Genomic DNA, 2,500 nt, shown 5'->3' with positions numbered 1-2,500 from the left:
GTTAGTTAACCAGTAGTGTGTTAGTTAACTAGCAGTGTGTTAGTTAACCAGTAGTGTGTTAGTTAACCAGTAGTGTGTTAGTTAACTAGTAGTGTGTTAGTTAACCAGTAGTGTGTTAGTTAACCAGTAGTGTGTTAGTTAACCAGTAGTGTGTTAGTTAACCAGTAATGTGTTAGTTAACTAGTAGTGTGTTAGTTAACCAGTAGTGTGTTAGTTAACCAGTAGTGTGTTAGTTAACCAGTAGTGTGTTAGTTAACCAGTAGTGTGTTAGTTAACTAATAGTGTGTTAGTTAACTAGCAGTGTGTTAGTTAACTAGCAGTGTGTTAGTTAACTAGCAGTGTGTTAGTTAACTAGTAGTGTGTTAGTTAACTAGCAGTGTGTTAATTAACCAGTAGTGTGTTAGTTAACTAGCAGTGTGTTAGTTAACTAGTAGTGTGTTAGTTAACCAGTAGTGTGTTAGTTAACTAGTAGTGTGTTAGTTAACTAGTAGTGTGTTAGTTAACTAGCAGTGTGTTAGTTAACCAGTAGTGTGTTAGTTAACTAGTAGTGTGTTAGTTAACTAGCAGTGTGTTAGTTAACCAGTAGTGTGTTAGTTAACTAGCAGTGTGTTAGTTAACTAGCAGTGTGTTAGTTAACCAGTAGTGTGTTAGTTAACCAGTAGTGTGTTAGTTAACTAGTAGTGTGTTAGTTAACTAGCAGTGTGTTAGTTAACTAGTAGTGTGTTAGTTAACTAGCAGTGTGTTAGTTAACTAGTAGTGTGTTAGTTAACCAGTAGTGTGTTAGTTAACCAGTAGTGTGTTAGTTAACCAGTAGTGTGTTAGTTAACCAGTAGTGTGTTAGTTAACCAGTAGTGTGTTAGTTAACTAGTAGTGTGTTAGATAACTAGCAGTGTGTTAGTTAACTAGTAGTGTGTTAGTTAACTAGAAGTGTGTTAGTTAACTAGTAGTGTGTTAGTTAACCAGTAGTGTGTTAGTTAACCAGTAGTGTGTTAGTTAACTAGCAGTGTGTTAGTTAACGAGTAGTGTGTTAGTTAACTAGTAGTGTGTTAGTTAACTAGCAGTGTGTTAGTTAACTAGTAGTGTGTTAGTTAACCAGTAGTGTGTTAGTTAACTAGTAGTGTGTTAGTTAACTAGTAGTGTGTTAGTTAACTAGCAGTGTGTTAGTTAACTAGTAGTGTGTTAGTTAACCAGTAGTGTGTTAGTTAACTAGCAGTGTGTTAGTTAACTAGTAGTGTGTTAGTTAACTAGCAGTGTGTTAGTTAACTAGTAGTGTGTTAGTTAACCAGTAGTGTGTTAGTTAACTAGTAGTGTGTTAGTTAACTAGCAGTGTGTTAGTTAACTAGTAGTGTGTTAGTTAACTAGTAGTGTGTTCGTTAACTAGCAGTGTGTTAGTTAACCAGTAGTGTGTTAGTTAACTAGCAGTGTGTTAGTTAACCAGTAGTGTGTTAGTTAACTAGCAGTGTGTTAGTTAACCAGTAGTGTGTTAGTTAACTAGCAGTGTGTTAGTTAACCAGTAGTGTGTTAGTTAACTAGTAGTGTGTTAGTTAACTAGCAGTGTGTTAGTTAACTAGTAGTGTGTTAGTTAACTAGTAGTGTGTTAGTTAACTAGCAGTGTGTTAGTTAACTAGTAGTGTGTTAGTTAACTAGCAGTGTGTTAGTTAACCAGCAGACTCACACGGTGGTGGGTGTGTTGTCCTTGTTGATGGAGGGGACGTCCACGCCAGCGAACATGTGACCGTCCATGCTGTTGACCCCTGCCAGGTAGTCGATGGCTGCCGCGTTGTGGAACAGCTGGCTGGGGTGGTCCGGGACGAAGTCCCCATCTACCACTGGAGAATGTGTCAGCAGGTTCATCACTGGTCCTGCAGGAGGGGGGGGGGGGGGGGGGGGGCGGGGGGGCAGGGGGGGCAGGGGGGATCAGTGGAGTAGTCTAGTGTTTTCTAGTGGGTATACAGTGATTTTTCCCTCCCAGCCTCATATCGTTCATTTCGGAACGCCATAAAAATAAATCTGCGCTCCCTGTCTAACGTTATATATATATATATATATATATATATATATATATATATATAACATTACATGTTATAAGGCTGATCTGTGCATGATAGTGCTGCATTTTGACATAAAATTCATGTCGCATTTCCCCCCGTTGATGGTATATGACGCTATAGTCAGTCCCAATGGTCCAAAAGTCAAGTGCTTCGTAACACAGACGGGGTGAATGTTATGAATGAAAGTGTGAAAGTTCCGTCACAAAACGCTGTTACGTATCCTCACACATTCTTAAGTGGGTGTATGGAAATCCTTGGCCTTTCCTAGTGGGTATACGGCGTAGTCCTGCGTATCACATAGACTACACCACTGGGGGGGCAGTATATGGACATCATGCTAATATATTTTTTAATTTATCCTTTATTTATACAGGTAAGAAACACATTGAGCCCCAAGGGCTCATTTTCAAGTGTGACCTGTTCACAGGCATACAACATCCACCACAAAC

At 39.1% G+C, this 2,500-nt stretch overlaps 1 protein-coding gene across 1 annotated transcript in view; it reads right to left on the bottom strand.

Annotated features, from left to right (window-relative positions):
- The window catches only part of LOC308158588 (bile salt-activated lipase-like), a 14,231-nt gene that overhangs the window by 2,653 nt on the left and 9,078 nt on the right, over nt 1-2,500 (bottom strand). The window contains exon 8 of the mRNA XM_080532235.1: nt 1,676-1,862. Within this exon, the coding sequence (XP_080388361.1) occupies nt 1,676-1,862 (187 nt within the window). The remainder of the gene's footprint in view (nt 1-1,675; nt 1,863-2,500) is intronic.

This window comes from Nansenia antarctica (assembly GCF_963989245.1).
Source record: "Nansenia antarctica genome assembly, chromosome: 5".
NCBI lineage: Eukaryota > Metazoa > Chordata > Actinopteri > Argentiniformes > Microstomatidae > Nansenia > Nansenia antarctica.
Note: the sequence above shows the minus strand (reverse complement) of the source record. Positions and strands in the feature narration are given on the sequence as shown.